Source organism: Salminus brasiliensis, chromosome 1 (genome assembly GCF_030463535.1).
Source record: "Salminus brasiliensis chromosome 1, fSalBra1.hap2, whole genome shotgun sequence".
NCBI classification, from domain to species: Eukaryota; Metazoa; Chordata; class Actinopteri; order Characiformes; family Bryconidae; genus Salminus; species Salminus brasiliensis.
The window spans coordinates 91,763,735-91,789,559 of NC_132878.1; the positions used below are offsets into that span (position 1 = coordinate 91,763,735).

Here is a 25,825-nt window from a genome sequence, read left to right on the forward strand (position 1 = left end):
GGGCGATGCTGCTTTAGAGTGGGGGAGGGCTGTTAGATCCTTCTCTCTCTCTCTCTCTGCCTCTCTGTCTGTCCTTCTCCTTGTCCTTCCTCCCCTCCTCTCCTTTTCATCACCTCACTTCTGTCTTGCTCCCTCCTCCCTTCCTTCTCACTTACATTCAGAACTTCCTCTCCTGCTTTTCTCTCGGTCTTATCCGCTTCTCACTTTCCTCGCCAGTTTATAATGAGGGAAATAAGAGACGTTCACCTTATTTCACCTTATTTTAGCACCTGTGATGGTTTCTAAATATCTCGATATCTTTCCAGGCACCTCAGACAGTTATTGTATCAATGATTTAATGAATTCGTCTGGAGTAATTGGAGTAAAACCACCCACAGCCCACAGAACTTCATTCAGTAGTGTAATACACCTTGTTAACATGCGTTTTAGATCTGGATGGCGTCTGGATCTGGTGTGGTTGTTGCATTAATATGCATTTCTTATCTGGATCAGGGGTGCAACGTCTAATCGACGTAGCCGGCTAAAATCTACGACCAAATTAGTTGCCAACTAATGTAATAGTCGATAAATAGTCGCTGGGGAAGCTGTAATGACCGTCTCACTCCATGTCCTGATAGGTCCTGATAGACAGTGGTCTAGCACAGTCTAGCACAACAACCACCACTGCTCACAGCGGACCACATACACACACACACACTTAAACTATACACACATATTCAGGGAATAGAGGTCCCTCAATGTAAAAATACAATGTGCAATCTCCCCCCCCCCCCCCCCCCCCCCACATGTGCAATTAAGAGTCAATTTGCAATTATCTATAAATTATACTGTTATTGTTACTTATATTATTTATATTGTGTATATATTGGTAATTTATCTACGTTTTTGCATCGGAGTATCTTGCTATCCCTTTTCTGCCGTGACACTGAGAATTTCCCCACTGTGGGACTAATGAAGGATTATCTTATCTTATAAGTGACCTAATTGGAGTCTCACATTTGGTCCATGTTCAGATAGGACAGGTCCATGTCTGGATAGGACAGTGGTGCATCTCTGACCACCTCTGAGTGTGGTTTGGGTGATCCAAGCGTAATCCGATCACAGTGCATTCTGGGAGTGTTTGCACAACCGATCAAGGACAGCGCATCCTAATGCAAGGTTTACACAGCGTTTGTAATGACTTTGTCAACTCTCTATTTTTTAAAACAAATTTTTTCAGTAAAGGTTCCAGCAGCCCGAAGCATCCAGTGTCCGCCGGTGTGCTTCAGTCTAGCTAATATATTCATCCACTTTCTGGATGTTTATTTGTGTTTGTGCCAACATCGCAGGCTAGTAGATAGTATGAGGTACTGTTAAGCCAGGCATGCACTGTGCGATTCTGGAAATCTTGTTCTTTGGCTATAACTCTCACTGCACGTTTGAATCGCTTGAATCGTTCACCATGCATGGCCAAAGCCTGTGATTTATATGCTTCACTTTATGAAAGTAGTTGGACTGACATGGGTGCTCACACTGCACATGATATGCAGCCCCTAGGCAGAGTTCTGTCTACATACAAGCACTCAATTCAGCAGAATGTGAAACCCTGTATATGAAAATAATGTTGAGAAAGAGCATAGCTCTGCCAACTTGTGCCATGCTGTGTGCTGAAATTCCGCGGGAAAAAAGAGGAGAACTACATGGATCCACAGGTGGCTGGAAAGACATGGACAAAACCACTTGTCCATTTTGCAGCATGCATGTGTAGGAGTGTCCAAATACTTTTCGCCTTGCTCTGTGTATTCTGTGACTCACAGAATATGGACTTTACCAGGTGACAAATTAAATTGTTAATATCAGAATGTAACTGATTGTTATGCTGTCAATTGGGGATAGATGTGAAATGAATTTCAGGAAAACAGGTCGTGACATCAAGAAATCAGCTTGGGGGACTGCTCAGACTGCGAGAAGACCATCCATCCGGTCGTCCGACTGCTCACTCAGAGCTTGTTTGGGTAGTTAATCATGCATCAGCTCGTCAGCTAATCGAGTTAAAATTCGGACTGATCTTTAATTCAGTTGGCTACGACAAGATCTTAGACAACCTACCTTGCTGACACAGATGTAATGCATTTATTAAGTATTGTAAGTTGTTGTATAATTGCTGATGTACAATTAGCAAGTTACTTTGGTGGGTCTAAATGCAGTTTTACAAGCCTTGTTATTCCCCTGCCTCCGAATAAAACACACAGCTTTTCCTTTTACAAAAGACTTGTAAAAAAATAAGCCCTGCCCTTATTGGCTCACATTAGCCATAAAACATAGCATTGTTTTATCACTGTAACAAAAAAAGCTGAAGAGATTGTAGCCAGTTAGCTTTTAGCCTTGCTACTACTCACTCCTCCGGTTTTGGCTTTCTTCAGATGTGAGTTTAGCTCCAGTTTGGATCAGCGGAGGCAGTCCAGTTTGTTTTTGAAGGATCACATGATGAAGATAAGAGGTGGTAAAAGCTAGCAGCAAGTCGCTTTACGGCTAGCACGGGTCCCTGTTTGCTCTCAATGGCTTTTGCTGCATTACATGTTGAGTTTGAGGTCCTCTTCTCTAGACACTGACACAGGAAAAGCTGCAGTCATGAGGTCTGGTTCCAGCAACCCATATTCCCATAACTAGCAGAGTCTGGAGGTGATGAGCAGCTCTCCTGTATCAACAGCATTAGATTCTCCTGAAGTTTTAATGTTTCACCAGCATTGACTAGAGCTTTCTAGTGGGTGGGGTGTATGTGAAGTTTTTGGGTGTGTAAATATAATGGGTCAAGACTGTGATGTAACAGTTCTGGATATTTGGAATTTGCCTGTTTTACAGCACTGCTGGATTCTCTTTTGAATGAAAAGACAAGTGTTTGAGGTTCATGGTTGGAGCTCACTTCCATGTAGCGAACTCTCATCATTCAACTATGCCAAGGCAAAACAGAAAGGATTGACATTCTAGGGCCCCTTAAGCAAATTAATTAATGAATGAAAAAATTAAAAAGTTAACAGAATAGACGTGTTTCTGTTCACTTCAGACACCTCAGCTGACCAGTTACAGTCTGCAAACGGGGGCTATGTCTAGCAAGGGAGGTAGGTTGATTTACTCCCCTAAAGTACTACAGATCTAAACTTGGCTGCAAGGTTGATGGTTTGTGAGTGTGTTCCAGCTGCAGAATGGCACTTCCATAAATACGATGTTGTTCACCAGCAGGATGTTGTTCCACTTAAGGACGTCCATTTGAAATTGCTGAACAACTGAGCATGATGCTAATGGGTGGGCACGGGCTTGCATTACTTAGCTACATTCATAAATTAAAGGGTGCTCCAAAGGGTTCTTGGAGCAATGCCACAAAAGAACATTTTAAAGGTCTAAAGCAAGCCATTGCCACCAAAACTTGAAAAGATGTAAAGGTTCTTCTATGGCATCACTCAAGAAACCTTTTTTTAAAGCACCTTCATTTTTAAGAGCGTATTAGCCTTACAGCACTAGAGCAACAGTAAAGAGAGACGAGGGGGTGACTTTCAAATCCTCAACAATTTCCCACCAAACTAATGCTTTAATACTTACTATACAGCCATATTACTCAAAGTATCCTGTACTCTCTCTCTCTCTCTCTCTTTTCCTCTCTCTCTCTTTCATTCCTGTATCTGTAAGTTGAACTCACTACTGCTTTTCCTACCCCCCCCCCCCCCAACCCTGCAAACCCTCTCTGTACATTTATCGTAGTGGTTCATCTTAATAAGGAGCTCTGTCAGACACACCGCCTGAGGCTACAGCACAAACCATCCACGCTTTTTATCTCTGCTCTCCTCGAGACATCAAGGAGAGGGCCAAACATCACAGCTGCTGTTTCTCTCAGCATATAGGATGGAGCTGTTGCTGCCTTTTCAGAGAAATGCACTTCTGAATATCACTGATAAAAAACAAACAAAGAGCGACCGCTCATCTGCCAGCCCGCTCTGACACTTTAGGCAGCAACTGAGAAGGATGATGGTGGCATTTGGTGGCAATTTTATGTATATATACATGAAATATATACATATATATATATATATATATACACACCATACGAGTCAAAAAAGTGGACATAAACATTGGATGTTTGCTAATCGCCGGGTCTCCACCGAAGTCAGAATGTTGTGGCTGGGGGATTTCAGGTTGGCCTTAAGTTGTATTTTTTAAGTTGGCTATTTATTGGTCTTGTTTAATGAGTAAAAGTGAATGCATTAATCTAACAATCCTACAAATTAGGCCTAGTTGATCTGTTCCAAATTGTCTACATTTGTAGATCGTTTGCCTCACTGTAGACTGGTGAATTTCTGAAAGTCTCTGAAATCACTTTGTAACCCTTTCCAGCTTAAATCACCAACTTTAATCATTGATCCTCTGGACAAATGGACTTCCTTGCATGGAACAACATCCTGCTGGTGAACAACATCGTGTTTATGGAAGTGTCATTGTGCAGCTGGAAAACACTCACAAACCGTCAACCTTCCAGCCAAGTTTTGATCTGTAGTACTTTAGGGGAGTAAATCAGCCTACCTCCCTTGCTAGACATAGCCCCTGTTTACAGACTGTAACTGGTCAGCTGAGGTGTCTGAAGTGAACAGATACGCCTGTTCAAATTTTAATTCTGTTGTTAGCTTTTTAATTAATCACCGGGTCTCCACTGTAGTCAGAAATGTTGTGGCTGGGGGATTTCAGGTTGGCCTTAAGTTGTAGGTTGAACTTGAAGGAGAGGAGGTACTCGTATAGGCTACTGAGGCTATTTATTGGTCTTGTTTAATGAGTAAAAGTGAATGCATTAATCTAACAATCCTACAAATTAGGCCTATTTGATCAGTTCCAAATTGTCTACATTTGTAGATTGTTTCGACCTCACTGTAGACTGGTGAATTTCCAATTTGTAACCCTTTCTAGCTTCATGTAAATCAACAATTTTTGATCGTTGATCCCCTGAAAGCTCTCTTTGGCATGGAGGCATGGATCTCAAAACGTTTGAGTGTTGTTTATCAGTCAAAGTAGCTCTAGTCCGCACCTCCAAACTCCAGATTCCAGGTACACTAACACCTGTATCCAAATAGCTTTTTAAGATCATTAACTAATGAATGATCAGAATTCGGTGCGTTATTATTTGAGGCACATTGTATTTGTCAATGTACTTGACTTGGATGGGGATCAGATTACATTTTCTGAGAAATTAATGTAGAAACCATTTAGTCCCAAAGGGTTTACATACTTTTTCATGCCAGTGTACATCCTAAATCTGTTGTTTTACAGCACACTCTGTGATCCTTAACAAACGATCATATCCCTGAGCTTCCAGGTTGTGCTCAGGTACTCATACGATGTCTGTGAATGTGTTAAATCCTCTGTTACATTTACATTTATTTGTTTGGCAGACGATTTTATTCACAGCGACTTCCAAGAGAGGCAAGTACAATCCAAGCATTCAGCTACGACAAGAGTCAACTATGATGCTTTGAAGCGCTACACATGTTTCCATTTCAGGAGTAGTGCAGACAGGTGTAGAGTGCAAGAGAGGAACCTCTGGAGCGTGGCAGAATGCTACAAAGTACTGTATGTAGGTGTGTATAAGCTAAAGTACAGTTTGTCACTATGAGATGATACAATAGCTAGGTTTCCAAAAACATACTTTTTTGCATATTTGATATTTTGGCATATCAGATATCAGTGATGAGAAACCTTACGCAAAGGATTGTACTCTTAATTTGCAGGTAAAGAAACTGCAGGCAAATTACAATGGGATCCCCCAAAAAAGGGTCACTTATAAGAGAAGGGAAAACTGTTCTGAGCTTTGAATGGAAGTCAATGTAAATTAAGAGTGAATTCCAAGTAATTTAGAACATTTCTATTGGTCTATTCATCTAAAATTTTCTTTTTATAAGATATAAACATATATTTTAATGAGCATAAAAATGTATCTAATCAGATGTTTTAGTGTTTGCTCAGCTGTGGCAGTGAAACATGACAGGAGGCAGCAGGCACCCGTGGACTGACAAAGAAATGATGTACCTTTATCTCATCAAAGATAAAACACATGGTGGTGAAATTAGACAGGAAACAGACTGATGATTAATGGACATTATGTTAGACAGTGCATTGCTTCTCTGTGGTCTAATGATGTAGAATACAGCCATTAAATTAATCCCCTGAGCCTTGGATTCATTATTCTGTTTAAAATCATAAGGCAATTCCTATTGTGAATTATTTAGTAACCGCTTGGTTTAGTGTATCTTGTGGAGTCCCACAGGGTTCTGTAGTAGGACCTATGAAACTGGGGTTAAATTTGACAGCAGTGTAGTTATGAGAGTCAAGGGCTTACATACAGAGTCTGGGGGTATGTATGCCCACACTTCAGTTCTTCACCCTCAAAACAGCAACACAGATGTGCCCAACAAATCGATGTCGATGGGCCAAATTCATACAGGAAAGGTAAGGAGAGCACACTTTAACCCATGCATGGTAGTGAACACACACCCAGAGCTGTGGGCAACCACCTCAGTGCCCAGGGAGCAATTGGAGATTAGATACTTTGCTCTAGCGCAGCTCAGCAGTGAATGGCAAGATCCCCCAGTTCTTGCCAGGCCATGGGAATCGAACCAGCAACCCTCTGATCCCAAGCCCACTTTTTAAACTTTTCAGCCATGGCATCCCTCAAAGTGCATTGCCACGTTTGCTGTGACGTTAAGGCCCTACTTCAACGTATGGTTGCAGACACCATTGCGTTCATCAAGTCATGCTACAAGCAGGCCCGGCCCAAGCCTTTATGAGGCCCTAAGCAGATTACCACCACCTCAGCACCAGATGCCTGAGCATTCTATAGGCTACACTGTGTGTGTAAAGTTATTTGTAATTAGCTTACATCATACCGGTGTGATTCTGGCTATTGTTTTTAACCTTACAGGGGAGCAAACTCACAAAAATGTTCTAATTAATTTTCACTTTTAAAAACAGAATGGGGTAAAAGTGCGGCATATTAATTGAACTATTTGAAAGTAACATCAGCAGACAAGACACTGCATTTCAGTAAACAAGTTAACCAGTACAGTAAGCAGTACAGTAAACAATACAGTAAACAAGTTAACCAGTATCTTCTTAACCAATTTCTTTGAACAGATGTGCAAACAGGAATGGGAGCTGATGTTTTTTTCGACCACCAAAGCTGCGCATATCTGCATTTGTTCAGCAGTGGCAGCAGCCAACATCAGAAATGTATTAACCTAGTATTGGTGTGCCATCTATGAAAGTAAATTAATATAAAATTAAATAAATATAAAAATCGCTTTTATCTAATGTAATATGATTTGTTTTATTCTTCAGTGTTATCTTTTAAATATGTATATTTTATCATAATATCTTGGTGCTCTTGGGGGCCCCCTGGTGACGTTGGGGCCCTAGGCGTCGGCGTAATTTGAGTATGCCTTGGGCCGCCTCTGGCTACAAGCTGCCTTCAAGCTAAGTGTTGCCACAAGAGGCACCACAGTGCCAGTCAAAACTGCTGCTAGTGTGCCATGTTTCAGTTGTTTGTTGTTGCAGATTGATAGTGTGAGTGAATTGAGTGATGGATCCTCACCCCCTCATTCCAACATAACCAGAATTCCAGCAGTGGACACTCCTATACTGTCCAAATGTTCAGTTGAGATAACAGTAGATTCTGCCTAACGCTCTGATCGACCTATGATGCCCCTTGAGAGCTTAGTGTTTGAACTGCCACAGCAACAGAAGATTGCATGTTGTGTAGAAGGACAGTGTCCAAAATAGGGCTCTGAGTGGCTAAGCGGTCTAATGCGCTACAACTATGGCCCGGGGGGTCGGGGAGTTGGAGTTGGAATCCCAAGCCTTGCCGCTTTGCAATCAGCGGTCGGAGTCTGAGAGAGCATTGGCAGTGCTCTCTCCAGGTGGGTAGATCAGGCTCTCTCCCCTCATCACTCTTAAGCAATGTTGGCCGGCACAGGCGTCTGTTAGCTAGTGCAGTAGAGCTGGGGACCCGATGCTTTCCTCCAAGATCTTTGGCATTGGTTTTATGTATCAGAGGAGGCGTGTTATGTCCTCACCCTCCTAGTGTTGGGAGCATTGCTAGTGCTAGGGGAAGCTATGTAGGGGTGGCTTAACTTGCACTTGACACTTGAAAAACAGCTTGATGAGGTTTTTTTTGCATGACAGCAATGATAAGCTTCTTGAAAGCTGGAGGTTTCAATGAGAAACCAAGTATGAAAGTGTTTAGAGTGAGGCTGTAATCCATGTAATGAGGCCTATTCCGTGTTTGACTCTCTGGCATTAAACAGCGAGAAGTTGCCTCAGGTCAGCAGTCTGACAGGGCGAGGATAGCTGGGAGGTTGAAAGAACGAGGTCAGCGCAGTGATGAGCCGCCCCAGTGACAGACAGCAGGGGGGCGTGCTTGTAAAGACCAATGAAGTCGAAGCTGGCTCCTCTCTGGACATGGCTGTAGGGGTCAGGAGCATCACAGCTCTGAAGGGGTCAAACCTCTGGCAGTGGGGGAGTGCCCACTGCCCTGAGGAAGCTAGCGAGATTGAACGCTTATGGACAGCTGTTCAGAAGCAGGCCTGGGTGATGAAATATTAACAGTAACTACTGAAATGATTTGTTTATATGAATAAAGCATTCATACAGGATTCACATTCTTTAATGTGGTCATTTCCTGAAATGGAGGATAGGCGACTGGTCTAGGACAGGTAAGCAGAAGACCCCGGTGGTCAGTCTTCCATCAGTGTCAGGCTGGACAGCTGGGCAGTTGTTGTTAACTCGGAAAAGATTAAAAAGATGGACCAGTGTGGCCCTGAAAAGATTCCAACATGGACCTCTCTCCCATGGTACCCAGGAGAGATGCCATGGGACCCAATTTCACCTGTCCTGTAAACTGTGTCCAGTCTGGTGTGTGGAATTGATACGGCCAGAGTAAACTTGCACTTTTTGTTGCACAGCAGATGGTGGATTTATGTGCTATTTACTAACAAATGAAGATTTGGAAGCAATGTGACGGTTTTGGGCGAGAAAAGAGGAGATCCAAGTGCAAGGCCAGTCCAGTGTCAGTCCAAGTCCAGTGTCTGTTAGCAGCGTTAGCCTAGAATCTACTATTGTAAACTAAAGCAGCAAAACTTCTTTGGATTATGAGAGCTTTGAGGTCATGTAGGCTTGGCTGGTAACTTAACCATGATCTCGTATACTGCTGTATTTAAAAATGTTGATGGTATCTTGAAATGAGGACTGTATTTCACAATTACAACATGTCTGATGTGCCAAATGTCTGTTGGGTCTATCTAGTACATGGCCAAATAAGGTCATTCCCCCCATTTGCAAAGCCACGGGGTGGGGGCACTGTGAGAGCTCACTGATTGTTGATGTGGCTCTGAAAACAGGTGGGGAAAGAACAAGCCCACTGTAGTTGATGTTTAGCATTTAGCAGTGCTGCGTTCGACTAAAAGACAAGACAGGGATGAAGCTACAGTCTACTAAATCAGCCGGAAAACAGTGGAAACACTCCTGAGACCATTCACTCGACTCTGTGCTCTCAGATATGAGGCTTTAGCCTGTAAACCAGTGTGATTTGAGTTCACGGAACACGGCCTGTGCTGCATGCTGACTTATCTAAGCCTAGATAGACCGGCTATGAGTCCAAACACAGCAGAACCGGTCTCTGATTCGGCCTTTCTGTAACTCCCAACACCAGCCTCTCCACTTTATTATGGTCAACACTTGTGTCGGTAGCTCAGCAGTTAGTCAACAGCAGCTGCACTGACCTGTCTGATGCTAGGAGGAGCTGTAACCGAGCTAGGTAAGCAAATGCTAGTTTAGGGAGTGGGCCACAGATCCAAACCCATGGCGGGGGGGTGGGTTAAATTCAGCATCCTGTCCTTTGAACTGCAGTCGCTCGATCATTACTCACCAGTTGCTGATTCAGAGCAGTTTAAGATTTGGACAGCTTTGAGAATACCACCACTGAGACTGATAGCAGTGTATGTAAACTGAAGGCTGCATGAAACTGGAAAAAGATGCCAGCTCAAAAAAGAAGAAGCAGAAGGGCAGAAAAATGGCTACCGGTAAAACTGTCTGGGGTGATGTCTGCTCAGTTCATTATCTATGCCCCCCCCACCACCACCACCCTCCACAAAAGCCCTGGCTGTTACAGACAGGGTTGAGCCTTGGCTGTAGATAAATTGGGTGATCTGACTAGAGCCCAGCCCCATTTGGAGGGGCCGTTCCAGTAAGGACCGTCCCCCTCTACCTCTGTCACCATGTCTAATAACAAGGTTGATCCTATTGGCAGAGAGCAGAGAGGCAGGCATGCTGGGAAACTCTCCCCGCTCATCAGCCGCCACTTACAGTAATTGCTTTTTGGATTTTTCTATTATAGCTATCGTACAGGGCCTCATAAAGATGTATGTCTTGGTGCTGAGCTCAGACTAGCCTGGCAAATTGTGTCTCAGTGCAGCTATTGATGCTGCTGACCCTTGAAACAGGGGAGCTATTTTTCAGATAGCTCCATTGCTTTCATTCAAGTGACTGAACTCGGGAAGGCTATATCTGCAGCACTCCAGCATGGCAGAGTGTTCTTTCTACCAGTCTGAATCCAGCTTCGCCAAGCTGAGTCAATATTCAGAGTCTGATTGATTATTCATGTCTGGAGGTTAGTGGGTTTACCACAAATGATTGTTTGGTTCTGTGAATGTGTGTGTGTGTGTGTATTACTCACACAGTAACTTATCAGACTCAGTAAATGCATTCTTTATTCATTGACATCTTTAACCCTCTGGATTCTACCAACCCCCTGGCCCATCAAATGCGATATTTCTTGATGTTTCTATTAATATCTTTGCATTAATACAGATAAATACATTTCCTGATTCTGTAGAACCTGCCCTTTCCATTGCATCTCATTGCCAGATTGTATGTGACTCACATCTGGAGTTACGAGGCTGTGAAAAGTGGTAGAGATACTAGTTTCTGCTGTTCGTTGTGTCTAACTGTTGGATTTCTGTGTCTGCCTTTCATCTGTAATTGGTGGTCTGTCTATGTTTTGTGTAAACCTGGCCAATGGAGACTCAGCAATGTGATGGTTTTGGGCGAGAAAAGAGGAGATCCAAGTCCAAGTCCAGTCCAGTGTCAGTCCAAGTCCAGTGTTTGTTAGCAGCGTTAGCCTGGAATCTACCATTGTAAACTAAAGCAGCAAAACTTCTTTGGATTATGAGAGCTTTGAGGTCATGTAGGCTTGGCTGGTAACTTAACCATGATCTCGTATACTGCTGTATTTAAAAATGTTGATGGTATCTCGAAATGAGGGCTGTATTTCACAATTACAACATGTCTGATGTGTCAAATGTCTGTTGGGTCTATCTAGTACATGGCCAAATAAGCTCATTCCCCCCATTCGGGAGCTCACTGATTGTTGATGTGGCTCTGAAAACAGGTGGGAAACAGGTGGCCAATGGACACTCAGAAATATACTGTTATTCATGCATTCCACTGCTTTTGTGAAGCTGAGACTCTGGTAACCCCAGATCAAGCACCAGCGCCACTCATCCACATGAGTAAAGAGATGTTTTTACAGATAACATGAAGAAGTTATTAAATCTGACTTCAATGTTTTAGGTTAAGGGTCAGAGCATCTCTTTACACACTGCTCTGGGTCACATGGGGTCATTATTGTGAGAGCTGAGATTGTACTGAACGTTGTGAATGTATAAAATCTATGGGTATTATCTTCTATGCAAAAATCGATGACAGCTGGATGATGGTTTTACATGTAATGGGCATGGCGGGGGGCTACTGCATCACACCAGAACTATCTAGAACAGCCTGCTTTGCTCATGTGTTCAGTCTTGTGGCCAGACAGTCCTCAGATACTGTAGGCATAGTGTTATGCAGTGTATTGTCATATTTCTACCTTGATTTGATACAGTCTGTGTTTCCTTGGACTTGAAGCATTCTTCACACTCTCACATAGGGGCAAAGGTCACCTGGTGGCAGCAAAGCACACCTGGAGCTACCTTAGGAGTAAATTCCAAGGTTTCTGTGCTAAACATTGCTCTGGAATGATGTGACTGGCTGGCTCAGGCTGTACTTGTAATCTACATGTACTGGCCACACATGTGTGGTCCGTAGTCCAGCAGCCCTTGCTAAGCATATAGAGCCACAACCTCCATCTCCTGAGACAACCGATGAGAGCCGTGGTCATTAATATACAAAATCATCACCTGCCAAAGCCCATAGCAACCATCGAGCAACACCATAGCAACCATTTACCAACATCATTGCCACTGCCTAAATGTGGGAACCATGCGAAGCAGCGTAATGCGAGAATTGTTATGTCTTGCTCATGGGCTCCCCCTACAGCATGTGGACTGAGGCGGGAAAGCATCATTACGTTGGCCAGCCTGCTTCTCCAAAGTCCCATAGTGCAGTTAGCAGCATGCCGAGCCCGGAGTAGGAATGATAGTGACGCTACGCTTCCTCAGCAGTGGGGCTTTAAGCTGCACCTTCCTGTGGTGCACTTTTCTGGGGTTATACACTCTTCCCAGGTGTCTTTTGAAGAGCACTTCAAATAAAATACACAGTATATGGGAATGTCCAAATGTTTTTGGACACCCGTTCTAAAGACTGCATTCAGCTAGCTGGTCTACTCCTTGTAGGGAAGTATTGCCAATACAATAGGATTCTAGTTCTAGTAGCCTAATGCCAGGTGTTGGCTAGAGGGGTATAAAGCCCCCCAGCAGCATTGAGCTGTGGAGCAGTGGAGGAACTGTGTTCTCTGAAATGATGGTTGGTGCTCCCTCCAGCACTTGTTGGAGTTGGGGATGATGAGGTGGGATGGTGATCATCCAACATCCTGACCTCACTTAAGCCCTCATTGCTGAATGCAATCAGATCCTCACAGCAATACTCCTCCAAAATTTAGCAGAAAGCCTTCCTCCCTGGACAGTAGATACAGTAACTCCAACAAAAGCAGGATAAACTCTTTTTTAAAACCCTTGTTTTCAGAAGAAACTATGAATAAACAGGCGTCCCAATACTTTTGTCTCCTTTACAAGTCAAAAATCTATATATTTCCTATAAATCTACCATTTTGAAAAGGTTTGATGTGCCTTAGCTTCATGCATGTGCTAAATAGTAATGCAGCTGTTACGTAAACATTGCTATTTTCAGTCAAGCTCCAGTCTCTCTGGTTTTTCAGCAAAGCCTGCAGCCTGGGCCAAGCGTGAAGATCCTGAGCTTGCAGCTTGCACTGCATAATCAGGCTTTAGGCTCCCGCAGCATGCTGGTCCATGCTTCGGCATCACACACTGTGGAATGAGTTAGCGGTAGCAGAGGCTGTTTAGGGCCAAATGACTGGCCAAGCGGTATCCTGCCTCAACACCTGGCTAAGTGGCCAGCCAGGCAGGTGTAGAGCTTTAGCGATTTGAATATAGCAGCTCTCTACTGGACGGTACTGGACTGTAACCATTAGCATCATGCAGTAACAGCCGTGTGTAAAATGTCAGCCATCACAACGTGTCAGTGTCTTTTGCTTAAAGAATCTAATTTCTGGAGACGTCTTACATTTTTCTGTGTGTGAGAGAAAGTGTGTGTGGGGGCACTTACTGAGATATGAGTTAGCCCTAAGCTCTTTATTCATGCTAGCCTGGAGCTCCAGTGAGCATTTGTTTTAGTGATTTTGTTGGCTTTTGATGAATTTCACCATTTGCAGAACTCCAGAGCTATAAACTTTGCTCCTAGCAACTGCATCACGCAGCTATCATTAGGTAAGCTACATACTGTACTGCCTCTAGTTCTTTCTCATTGGAAGTGAGTCACTGGCTTTTGCTACAAAGCTGCTGATGCTCTGAAGTCGGTGGTTTACATAGCAAACCCAGGAGAACCCTCATCCCTGTAAAAGAAAATTAGCTTAAGGAAACAGCAGCAAGTCAGTAAAGGAGCCCTTCCTGATTGGCCCAAGAGGTCACTTACAGATCAATCAATGCACCTGGTTGCCATTGGAGCTTGGCATTAATCTGAATAAGTGACAGGTTACACTGAAATTTTGAATAGTGTGCTTATATACCATTAGCATCTACAGTTTTTGTCCAAAAGTTTCTGGACACCCCTTCTAAAGAATGCATTCAGCAACTTGAGGTTGCACCCATTGCGGACACACACACACCACATAGCTTGTCTATTCTCTGTAAAGAAGTACTGCCAGTAAATTAGGACTATCACTACACATTTACACACCCTACACATTTACACACACTACACATTTACACTTACACACTACACATTTACACACATTACACATTTACACTTACACACTACACATTTACACACATTACACTTTAACATTTACACTACACATTTATATACACTACACATTTACACTTACACACTACACATTTACACACATTACACTTTTACATTTACACTACACATTTATATACACTACACATATAGTAAACATTTACATTTATTTACAAATACTATACTATACATACACTACACACATATATACACTACACATTCACATTTACATACACTACACATGTAGTAAACATTTACATTTATGATACAAGTATTATATATAAACATATACTACACAACACATTTACTATTCATTTACATTTACTTTACATTTATTATACATACACTACACATTTACATACACCACACAATGTATTTATTCAATATAATACACATAATGCAGTGAATAAATAAAATCTAATGAAATAAAATAAATACTTCTATAATATCACAGCTACTAATAATAACAGTAATGATTCAATTCAATGAAGTGTTATATAGAATCTTTTACAACAAATGTCACAAATTATAATAATTATATATTATATATACATATATAATGTATAATGCCAGGCGTGGGCTAGAGGCGTATAATAAAGCCCCCCAGCATTTAGCTGTGGAGCAGTGGAACTGTGTTCTTTAGAGTAATAGCTGATGTTCCAGCCAATACTTTTAGGTTGGATGAGCTAGGGATGATGAGCTGAGAACACAGTTCTTCCACTGCTCCATAGCTCAATGCTAGGGGGCTTTATACCCCTCTATAGCCCACACCTGGCATTAGGCAGCATGGTGCCAATAGTTTCATGTTCATCTGCTCCAGAGAGTCCTATTCTATTGGCAGTACTTCTCTACAGGGGACTAGACAAGTTGTATTTGTGTGTGCGCATTTGCACATCAATGTCAGCAACGGGTGCATAAGCTTAAACTAGCTGGAAATGCATTCGTTAGAAGGGGTGTCCACAGACTTTTGGACACATAGTGCATGTTGTTTACGTCAGGCATACAAGTTAGATGCAGACTCTTGAATTGAGGCTTACATGGTGTTATGTAATAAGTCAGGTTCAGGTAAACACGGTGTGTGAAACCACACGCCTCAGGCTAATGTCCAGCCTTACAAACACAGCAGGCTCTCCTCAGGTCAGCTACCTGTGTGAACAGTCTCCAGCAGCCCTGCTGACTGCGATTTAGAGTTCTTCTCCGCAGACTGTCCTCAATCAGGTATTCCGTGTCAAGTTCTGAGCACTGAAAACCCCGAGCAGCTCCTGGTTTTATGGTCCAGTCCTAAATCCGACTCTTTGAACCTGTGTCCAGGATACATTGAGGAGGCCTGTATCATCCCATGCCCCTCAGACTGCAAGCTCAGCGAGTGGTCCAACTGGTCACGCTGCAGCAAATCCTGCGGCAGTGGGGTCAAGGTGCGCTCCAAATGGCTCAGGGAGAAACCGTACAACGGCGGGAGACCCTGCCCCAAGCTGGACCACATCAATCAGGTAAGTGGACATGCCTTGAAGGATCTACATGAGTTTTATTTGTGTTCTCCTAAGGTTCATGTGTGTTTGTAACAGAAATGACCATTATGTGACCATTATTCAAACACTGATCAGCCATAACATTAGTACCACTGACACCATCTTCATCTACATTGGCATCAGTCAAGGGGTGACTGTATTAGGCAGTGAGTAAGCAGTCACTTCTGAGACACTTTGGCAAGAGGCTGGTTATGAAGGCTAGAAAGAACAACCTGTGAACCGGTGACAGGGTAATGATGTGCATTGATGTGATCCATAGAGGCACCACCTCCCAACCCCACAGGATCTGCTGCTAACCACATACCACAGGATGCCTTCAAGTCCCTGTCTTGAAATGTCAGATCAGTTGTAGAAGGACAAGGGAGGCTACTTAATATTAGGCAGGTAGTGCTAATGCTATGGCTGATGGGTGGTATCTAGACCTGGCGTGACGACAAACGACATGACGCATTGGTCATAATATTCCTTCATTTGGTTATTATGTTTCTCTAGGTGTAGGTCCATGATTGGCCACCAGGGGAGCTCTGTATTAAGGAGCCAGAAGAAGCTAGACCTTAGGGAGAGACATTTGGGGCTCCTCCCCTTTGACAACATGGAAGAATATCCTGCTCAGACCACCCCAGCTCTAAATGGCTCTCCCTGGGTCTAGCTTCTTCAGGCTCTTTTATAGAGAGCTCCCCCGGTGGCCAGTCATGGACCTGCACCTACAGAAACAGCATGTGACTCAAACTGCATGTCACAATCCTAAAAGACAGATGATGTGTGAAGGCTGTACATCATGAAATTGTTATTGGAAGGTGCAGACACTTTGCCAAGGTTTGGAGGAAGACCCAAACTGTCACCCTCAGCTCAGAGGAAACTGATTTAGATAGTCAGAGACAACCCAAGATCCTCCAAGGCACCAACCTCTCATGAACTGAAAACTACTGGAACACCAGTGTCGCTGCCTATAGTCAAGCAGCTTGTACACTGCCATAAACTGAGAGGCTGCCATTCAAGGACGAAGCCCCTGATCCAAAAAACAACACCAAGTAAAGTAAAAACAAGTAAAGTTTGCTGCTGAACCACATGGACAAAGAAAAAGCCTTCTGGAAGAGAGTGTTTTGGTCAGATGGGACAAAGATTGAGATGTGAGTGACCAGAGATATGTTTGGTGGAGTAAAGGTGAGGCATTCAACCAGAAGAATACTGGACCAACTGTTAAGCATGGCGGTGGTAGTATCATGCTGCTACAGTTTTGGAGCTGGTACATTGCACAAAGCAGATTGAATAAAGCAGGAGGAAGAGGACTACCTCAGAATTCTTCAGCATTACCTGAAACTTTCAGCTGACCTCAGCCTTTTTGGAAATATGTGGATTGCGCAAAGAATCAATCCAAACTCGAACATAATAATTGCTTAAAAATCCAACCAGAAGTCTGCCAGAAGCTTGTTAATGGCTACCAACAGCATCTGGGCAAGGTTCAGCTTGCTAAGGGACATCAAATTCTTGTTTTATTTTCTATTATTTAACTCATTCTCTCCAATATTGCCATGAAACCTTCGGCTTCCCAACAGCCCAGACCATTTAACTGTTTTCCCACATCTACCACTACAACATCCCTGCTACAGTAACCACACTTTAGCATTAATGAGCAGCTAAACTGAGATGCACCCCCATAAATGTGTTCAGGGCTGTGGCTTCATAAGCCTTGTATTTGCAGCCTAGCTTCCACACTGTATGATGGTGATGATGGAGCAATGTATGCTATTTGCATAATACTTCAAACTCCTTCACTTCAAATGAGTTTCCCCATAATGCTGCATCTGTAAACAGTCCAGCAGAGCATGTGCCGCAATCGTACAGCATATACAGAATAACCCCTTTATTTATTATTACAGCTTTGAGATGCAGCAGTGTTGCATTTCATAATCAGACGCAGCAGTACTTCTGGATATGAGCTAAGCACTGAGAATTAACTCACGTTTGATGTTTGAAGAGCTGAGGAGCGACGGATCTGGGCGAGCCAATAAGCAATGAGTCAGCGTTTCTTGTCATCCCTATTTCTGTCTCCTCCAGAAACGGCTCTCGTCAGACCCGAGCTCCTCTGAGCCGCCCACCAGCAGAACACTCGTTCTCAGATACTGTTTCGTTTGCTTCTAAACAGATTAGAACCGCTGGCTCGAGGTCCAGATGATTTGATTTGAGACGTTTGTTTCTATGTACATAAAAAACCTTGTATCTCCATCGTTGGTGTTTTCTAATTTTTACCATAATGTGAAAATGGCAGTTGTTCTCTACAGTGTATGCAAATTTCTTGATAAGTGGACCAATAGCAATGCTTCAAAATACACAAGACCTTCATTGAAAGTCGTATATTTTTTCCTTCTACTGTAACATTCCTGTTTTGGAGATACAAGGTTTTTGTGTGACAGCAACGATATACACAGAATGTTATGACCACCCCTAGTTTGGAGCGAACTCTGCTCGTTAGACCAGAAGTCCAGACTGTAGTCCACCTGTTGCCATCTGCAGTACTGCTGTGTCTCATCCCCTCGTACCAGCGCAACACACACACACACACACACACACACACATTAACACGCCACCATCATGGTAGTGTGCCAGATACTACCTCCTGTCCTGTGGGAATCATTGAGGCATTGAGGAACATGGTGAAAGGAGGTGAACTATGAAAGTATGCAGAGAACAGATGGATGCAGCTGGAGTTATGGAACTACACAGTGCTCCTGTATGGGAGGTGGAGCTGATTTAATGGGCTGAGTTTATTCCAAACTGGGGGTGGTCCTAATGTTCTGATATGGATGTGTATTGTTATATTTTTTCAAATTATTTATTAAACGTTTATTAATGTGGATTAATGCTTGTGTATATTTATGATTATGATCATTGGTTCTGGTCAATTTTTCTCACATCTCTTTTCTCCAACTCTCTTAAAATGCTGCTCGAGCACAGGCTCAGGTAAGCACACTCACTCACTCAAACCTTGTATTCTTATTTCCCCTTATAGTCCAAGTATAATGTTTCTGTTGTTGCATGTACCAAAAACAGCCATACTTCACTTATTAAATGACCATTTTTGTTCTCATTCAATTAAGCAGCTGTTTGTGTTATTAAACTTTTAAGACTGATAGACATTATACAGGCTAAAAGTATTGGGACACCTGCTCATTCATTGTTTGTTCTGAAATCAAGGCTATTAAAAAGGAGTAACCATCTCTATTGTCCAGGGAGGAAGGCTTTATACTAGATTTTGGAGGAGCATTGCTGTGAGGATTTGATTGCATTCAGTGACAAGAGCGTTAGTGAGTTCAGGATGTTGGATGATCACCACCTCACCACCTAATCATTCTCTACTCTTGGGCCTTTGAGCAAAGCCCTTAACCCTCCCTGCTAGAAGGCTGCTCTTAGACCCTTGAGCAAGGCCTGTAAGGGTTGGGGGTTCAGTACCCGCGCTCGGCAAGATGCCACTCTTGGGCTCCAAAGCAAGGCCCTTTACCCTCCCTGCTCACCGGGCTACTGATGACAGGGTTGTGGGTTCGATACCTGGGCTCGGCAAGCTGCCACTCCCTGCTCCCTGGGTGCCCCATCGCTCGTTGTTTGCTCACTGGTGTGTATGTGTGTGTTCACTGCTCGGATGGGTTAAAGGCATTAGCAATGTTAACCTAGCGTCTCCCGTTCTAAACTAAAGAAGCACATTTCAGATTCATCAAAAAATTATTATATTTTTCTGAAGAACCAAGGATTTTTTGATGAACCTATGGTTTATATAAATGTGTTTATGGTTGTGACATCACACGCATGATAACTTTATGTTTTGCAGCTTAGCTTAGTTTCGAAACTATGACGGTGTTAGAGAATGTACGGGTTCCGATATTTTTGTCTTTTGATAAAGGTGCTCAACTTTGAATCTATGTATCCCATATGAATCATTCATTGTTTGTGTGTGTGTGTGTGTATCCCTGCCACAGGTGTATGAGGTGGTCCCTTGCGTGAGCGACTGCAGTCAGTATGTCTGGGTGGCAGAACCGTGGAGCATGTGGAAGGTCAGCAACGTGGACCTGAAGGAAAACTGTGGTGAAGGAGTGCAGACCAGGAAAGTCAGGTACACTTGTCCTTGCTTCTTGTTGTCTTGCCTTCAGGTTAAATGGAAAGTTGGGTCAGTCATGATTGTAGGAACTCTTATATGTACATCTGCAGAGGGGTGACATTAGAGGGAAAGCCTAAATAAAAAGGTGGAGAGACATAACGAGTACAGATGCTTCCAAACAGGTCCACTCTCTGATGCAATTAACCAATTAACCAATTAACCAATTAATTATTATTTGACCTCTATTTTGGATCAAGAGGCGAGAGGAGAAGTGATTTTGAAAGAGGCTTCAATATTAGGTTTCGGTTGGCAGGAGCTTCAGTCACATAGATTCAACTGCTCAACTGGCCAGGGTTTCTTTCAATAACATCAGTGACCAAAAAAAAAAAAGCATCAGTAAACAGTGCTGGAAATTGTGGCAGTGTGCAATGTGTAAGGAAAGACAGAAGATCAGCTGTTCCCCAACTGCCCAACCCAGCTACTCTGAGAGTGATGTTATAGCTGGGCTGCAGGCCAAAAAAAACCTAATCTCAAAGAGGAACGCAAATCTGAGAGATCAGATCAGGCTGGAGATCCACCACAAGTGGGCGAGTGCATGTGTTCCATCCACCTAGTGAGCAGTACAGGTCATGAATGCTTGAGCCCTAGAGAGAGGAGGTCCAGGTGTCATTTGTGGCCTCAGAAGGAAGCATTTCTTGAATCCGTTTAGCACACTGATTGCCTTCATCCAATGTTGATGGGCTGACTAAATGGGTTGATGAAGATGTAGAAAAGGATGCAGATCATACGCTGTGACCTTCATACTCACCAGATCTCAACCCAGTTGAACACCTATTGAAGATTTTGGACTGACCAGTTAGACAGCACTTCATCATCAACACACCAACTGGTAGAAGATCCTTTGGAAGAGTGGTGATACATCTTCCAGCACAGTTACATTTACATTTACATTTATGGCATTTAGCAGACGCTCTTATCCAGAGCGACTTACAAGGTAACTCGCATTACAGAGGTACAGTTCCAGTTCCACTTGTGCTTGAAGCAGTTCTGGTGGGCTGTGGTGGTCTGTGGTGGTCCAACACCTCACCTAAGACATATTATGTTGATTATCGCCTTAATTTGTCACCTGTTACATCGTAAAGTAAAGGAAAGCAGCTTCAATAGGAAACTAATCTAGCAGTTCTGCCCAGAGACTCCCAATTATCCTATGCTCCTAATGCAGGTGTATGCTGAACACAGTGGACGGTCCCACTGATGCTGTGGAGGACTATCTGTGTGACCCAGAGGAGATGCCGGCAGGGACCCGGGAAAGCAGGCTGCCCTGCCCAGAGGACTGTGTGCTGTCCGACTGGAGCCCCTGGACACCCTGTGAGCTGGTGAGAGCTGAACTGGAATTTGAACTTTTTGCCCCGAACTGTAGTTTTAAGATTTAAGTTTCTACATTATATGGACAAAAGTTTTGGGACACCCGCTCGTTCATTTTGAGTGCGTGTCAGATACAGTTTCTTTTTTTTATTTCAAATGAGCTGTTTTTTATTGAAGCTCTTCACTTAAGATGATATTGCCCCAATACCGATCCTCATCCATTCTGATGTGCCTGATATCTTCAGCTCTTTTAAGAAGTTCTTAACTCCACTCATATTTAATCAGAGCAGTTTAGTTTATAGCAAAATCAGCAGTTTAAATTTAGCAGTGCCGAGTTTCAGCAGATTCTCTACAGGTGATCGTTGAATGCAGGCTGAGTTAACAGGGACAGGGAGACAAGGGACTGAGGTACCTTCCTTTACCTTTTATGGAGATTTTACTGACAGCTAACAGCTAATGCTAAAGAAGGACCCTGTTACCACTGGACCTGATTAGTGAGAAAAAATAGACCAGAAGTAGCAAAATCTTCTCACGTGACGTCACTTGACGTGATGTCTTCATCTACTCCCAATCCGCTTAACCTTCACCAGGAATAGCAGAACTGGCAGGCTTGTGTGTTTTTTTTTTCTGTTGCAAAAACAGAGGTATTCCGTTACAGATTACTGATTACCTGTTCAAACATAATTCAAAAGATTACTGTTTTAAAGCCACAGATGGAAATAAGAAATTTCACATGAAACTGTCCTACACCAAAAACACCATACCATCTCATACACACATCAATCCTCTGTCCTCATGCATTAAACTCCCACTCTACTAAATTATATAGACCATCACTGCTGGAGCAAAGCCTTATCTCCAACATAGGATCTTCACAGGGAAAGGGAAAAAAATCATACATATTTAAAGTTGTAAAGATGTAACAAAAATTTCAAATTTTGAGATGAAATTATGCTGAGTGATTTTGGATGACTTGTATTGGTCCATTCATCATGAAATGCTCAAACGTCCGGCTGAAACAAACACCTCAGACCAGCATGAATTCCATGTTCATCTAAACTGTGGTCTAAACTGGTTTATGCTGGCCTGGTTTACTTGTAAATGCTGCTTTTTTTCTAGCTGGGCAGTGTAAAGGGCAGCTACCTTTTTTAGATTAAGGATTAATGCTGGTAGTGCTAAAATATCACACAGAAGCACACCTGCACACTGGATTAGCCACAGAAATAAAGGCTAGACAACACAGCGTGCCAGCGGTCATCCAGGCTAACCATACAGCAGTGCTGGCTCATCTAACTGGATCCAATGGCGATTTTCTTACCTTCGCATGTTTCTGGAAGGTCTAATTTACACAGGAAAGGGATGCTCTTTTCCTTTTTTCCCTTTTAAAAAAGTCCTTTATGTTTAATGTAGCTTTACAACACACCAAGGAAGGCAAGCTCAGGGTGGTCGCCATTCAAGTCCACTAGCTCTTAAAGTCAAAGCCAACTTTATTGTCAAAACTGCAGTATGTACGGGACATGCACAGGATTGAAATTACACTCCTCTCGGACCATAAACATGCAAAAAACATCAACATTTAAATAAACATTAAATAACACTAAGCATAAAAAAGTGTTTGTACAAATAAATAGATAGAGGTCTCTGACATTGACTTTTTTAATGTGTGTGTCATTAAAAAAGAACGAAAAAGTCAAGAGGACACAGCAGCTCACTCCATTAGAAACAAACATGGTCAGACTAATGATCCTTTTTAAGCTGTAATGCAATCCTGAAATGAATCACTCTTTCTTTAAAATAAAATAAGTTATTAACAAATTACTTACAGATTTAATAGTAACAGATTACAGAGCCCCTTTACATGTACTCTGTTACATGGGAATATCTGTTATTTGCCTGAGAAGGACTTGCGTACGTGGTTTTTGATATAATATGCAGCCCTGTTATCTATTAAAAATGGATAACAGTATGTTAGAATTTCTAAAAAGACACTAGTAGCCGCCATCAGGCTTTCATTTTGTCCGTAATGTTGTCCATTCCTCTGATTCAGCTGGCTAAGCACATCTGGATCTGGAGGAGAAGCTGCAGCTTTAAGTTACCATTTAAAGTAGAGGTACTATGTAAAGAGCCACGCTATTCGCTAATTGCCAGCTTCAGGCTTTTGCTCGTCATGTAAGCGTTTTATATATATATATTTTTTTTTTCTTTTTTAGTCGTGCTGCTCATTCCAGCATGTTCCAGTTTCCATTTAAAAAGCTCACGCGCCCAGTCATTTCCCTGACCCCAAGAGGTTATTAATCACACGCTATTCACTTTAAAGGCCTGACATTACGCCGGCCTGCAATCTGGCTCCGAGTGTGGAGTCTGCAGCTGACGCCCTATGTGTTATTCATGACACGAGTCAGGGGAGTTATTCCAGCGGCGGCTCCCTCTGGACCCAGAGCTGGGGCCGGCGGCCGGGCAAAGGCAAACATTAGCATTGCAGCGGCCTGAGCTGTTCAGAGCCTGGCCCTCAGCTTCTATCTCTTGCACTCTTGCAGTCTCTCTCTCTCTCTCTCTTTTTCCCTTTCCTCTTGCCCTCTCTCTCTCTCTTTCTCATCTGGGTTATGACGAGAGGGATCTTGTTATTTTCAGGGCTCTAAATGACTCTGGCGAGATCTGCTGGTCCGCTGGGGTGTGGGGCAAAACAGCAGTGCGGAAAAAATTCAGAGTGACCCGGTTTGATGCGCTCACTCCGACGGCACTCGTTTGGCTCCAGGAAGATGAAAAGGGAGCGTTCTTTTTTTTTCTGTGATCTGACACCACCAAACTCTTATCATCAGCTTCCGGGCACAGTTAAGGGTTATTCACAAGTGGTGCATGGAAGCGAGCTAATGAAGAGTGTGTATGTGTGTGCCTGTGTGTTCCGAAGCCCTGTAGCGGTCGAGGCGATCGACAGAGGACGGCTTATGCCCTGCGGCTGCCCAAAGAGGAGAGAGAGTGTCCTAAAAGCATGGAGACCGAGCCCTGCCTGCTCAACAGGAACTGCTACCATTACAGCTACAACATTACAGGTACCCACAATACAGCAGGCTTTAAGAAAACAGTAGCACCAAAAGCGCGAACAGGGCCACCAGCAAAAGCTAATGCTAATGGCCAGTGTTAGTGTTATGCAAGTAACCCGGAGCTGGACAGCTCTTGCTGACTCCACACTAACGTTATCCCAGATAGCAAATGCCTCATGGCCCAATTCTGGCCCAAAGTTGCTAATGTTGGGACACTTAATAGCCAAGGTAGCCAATTGCTATACAATATTTCAAAAGGTGAACCCATTGCTCTCACAGATGTGCAAATGCACACACACACACACAGCTTGTCTAGTGCACGTAGAGGCGTATGACCAATAGAATAGGACTCCCTGGAGCTGATAAACATGAACCTATTAGCACCATGCCTAGAGGGTTATGAAGCCCCCCAGCATTGAGCTGTGGAGCAGTGGAACTGACTGTGTTCTCTGAAATGATGGATGGTGCTCCATGCAATACTTTTGGGATGAGCTGGGGAGTTGGGAATGGGGTTGGGGTGGTGATTGTCCAACAAACTGACCTCAATAACACTTCTGTCACTGAATGCAGTCAATCAAATCCTCACAGCTATGCTCCTTCAAAATCTAGAAAACCTTCTTCTTCAGTAGAGACAGTTACTCCAACAAAAGCAGGATCAACTCTTTTTAATACCCTTGATTATGGACAAAACAAGGAATGAACAGATGTCTCTATACTTTTGGCCATTAGTGTGTTAGTGAGTTCAACACCCCATCTCATTCCCAACTCCCCAACTAATCCCAAAAATATTGGATGAAGCACCAACCACCAATCATTCCAGAGAACACACGTCCACTACTAATAGGTTCATGTTGATCTGCTCCAGGGAGTCCTATTCTTCTGTCAGTACTTCAAGTCAAGTCAAGTCAAGTCAAGTCAAGTCAAGTGGGTTTTATTGTCATTTCAACTACATACAGAGTACACAGTGAAACGAAACAACGTTCCTCCAGGACCATGGTGCAACATAGACAGTGCATACAAGACACAAGTGCAACACAAACAAACAAGTGCGGACAGACAACACAACACAGTTCAGACCAGAGAATAATAAATAATTGACGGTAGTGTGCAAATTGTGCAATGTGTAATAAATAGAGTCCAGTGAGGTAGTAAAGTAAAGTTATTAGTGCAATGCTTTGTGCAAAAATGCTTCCCCTTTTTTCCTGGGGTAAATGGTTGGAGAGAGAGAGAGAGAGAGAGAGAGAGAGAGAGAGAGAGAGAGAGAGTGTGTACATGTACCAGAAAGATATCAGTTCAGAAGTTGAGTTGAGTTGTGTTGAGGAGTCTGATGGCTTGGGGGAAGAAGCTGTTGCAGAGTCTGGTCGTTTTGGACCGGATGCTGCGGTACCTTCTTCCTGATGGCAGGAGGGAGAACAGTCTGTGTGAAGGGTGGGTGGAGTCATCCACAATGCTGGTTGCTTTGCGGATGCAGCGGGTGG

General features: G+C 43.2%; 1 protein-coding gene across 1 annotated transcript in view; it reads left to right on the forward strand.

Annotated features, from left to right (window-relative positions):
• Positions 1-25,825, forward strand: part of thsd7ab (thrombospondin, type I, domain containing 7Ab) — a 225,451-nt gene that overhangs the window by 170,017 nt on the left and 29,609 nt on the right. Inside the window, exons 15-19 of the mRNA XM_072692410.1 lie at positions 15,634-15,812; positions 18,807-18,812; positions 19,823-19,956; positions 21,164-21,317; positions 24,215-24,356. Of these exons, the coding sequence (XP_072548511.1) occupies positions 15,634-15,812; positions 18,807-18,812; positions 19,823-19,956; positions 21,164-21,317; positions 24,215-24,356 (615 nt within the window). The remainder of the gene's footprint in view (positions 1-15,633; positions 15,813-18,806; positions 18,813-19,822; positions 19,957-21,163; positions 21,318-24,214; positions 24,357-25,825) is intronic.